The sequence below is a fragment of the Acanthisitta chloris genome, unplaced genomic scaffold (assembly GCF_000695815.1).
Source record: "Acanthisitta chloris isolate BGI_N310 unplaced genomic scaffold, ASM69581v1 scaffold2698, whole genome shotgun sequence".
Lineage (NCBI taxonomy): Eukaryota > Metazoa > Chordata > Aves > Passeriformes > Acanthisittidae > Acanthisitta > Acanthisitta chloris.
Genome location: NW_008686260.1, coordinates 2,599 through 3,751, shown reverse-complemented (window position 1 = coordinate 3,751; position 1,153 = coordinate 2,599). Strand labels below are relative to the sequence as shown.

The window sequence follows — 1,153 nt, the reverse complement described above, 5'->3', positions numbered from 1 at the left end:
GGGGGTTATAGATGAGGGTCAGGGGCGCAGCAGGGTCTGTGGGGGATTATCTGTGGGAGTTGGGGGTCAGCAGGGTCTGGAGGGTGTTATGGACTGGGGACAGCAGGGTCTGGGGAGGCTATGGGGTAGGGATCGTGGCCCTCAGGATTTGGGAGTCTGTGTGTGCCTGACATCCCTGTGCTGTCCCTGTCCTCCCCAGTTCTGCTCCCTGCCAGGCCGTGCTCTGTGTCGACACCTCCTGTGGCCTCAGCGTGCCTACCGGGGGAATTCCCCTACGGATTCTGGGAAAGACCTGCTGGAGATCCCTCTGCCCCCCTGGCAGGAGCGTCCAGATGAGCCTCTGGACACCAAGAGAGCTCGGCTGCTGTATGAGAGCAGGAAGAGAGGAATGCTGGAAAACTGCATCCTGCTCAGGTAATCTCTGCTCCAGAGGTGGATTCCAGGAGGTTGAATAACTGGGAAGAGCCTGAGCATTGCAGGGAAGTTTAGTGGAGAACTTCCCAGCCAAAATCCTTGGGATAAATCATCCCAAGGGCTTTGCTGATGCAGGATCCAATGGTCAGAGGTGGAGGTGTGTGTGAGCTCTGGAGGTAACTCCCAGTGATAGATCAGAGCTGAAGTCCTTTGGGAAGGATGTGTGTAAATCCTGGGATTCTCAGGCCAGTTGGACTTGAGGATTGAAGCAGAGGTTAGAATCATAGAATGGTTTGGCTGCGAAGAGACCTTAGGGATTATCCAGTCCCAACCCTTGCCATGGACAGGGATACCTTTCACTAGTCCAGCTGGCTCCAAGCCCCATCCAAGCTGGATTTGAACCCTTCTAGGGCTGGGGCAGCCACAGCTTCTCCATACAACCTGTTCTATGGAAGGAAAAGACTAGAAATCAATTACTGGAGGATCTTAGAGCCTTATCCAGGAATGGTGTTGAAGTGTTACCCCGGAATGCTCTGAGTGGGAAGCCCTTATCCAACCTGGCCTTGAGCACTTCCAAGGGTTGACATTTCACAGGTTCTCTGGAAAGCCTGTGTCAGTGTTTCACCATCTCCTGGAGTGACCAGAGAGCAGGCTGGGCTGTCCTCCGGGATCGCCTTCCTCCATCACCACCCTCATCCTTATCCATCCTTTTCTCAGCCTCTTTGCCAAGGAGAACCTG

General features: G+C 54.4%; 1 protein-coding gene across 1 annotated transcript in view; it reads left to right on the top strand.

The window, feature by feature from the left end:
• Positions 1-199: 199 nt before the first annotated feature.
• SDHAF2 (succinate dehydrogenase complex assembly factor 2) overlaps positions 200-1,153 on the top strand; it is a gene marked incomplete at its 5' end in the record, with an annotated part of 1,272 nt that continues 318 nt past the window's right edge. The window contains 2 exon segments of the mRNA XM_009080041.1: positions 200-414; positions 1,132-1,152. Coding sequence (XP_009078289.1) covers positions 200-414; positions 1,132-1,152 — 236 coding nt within the window.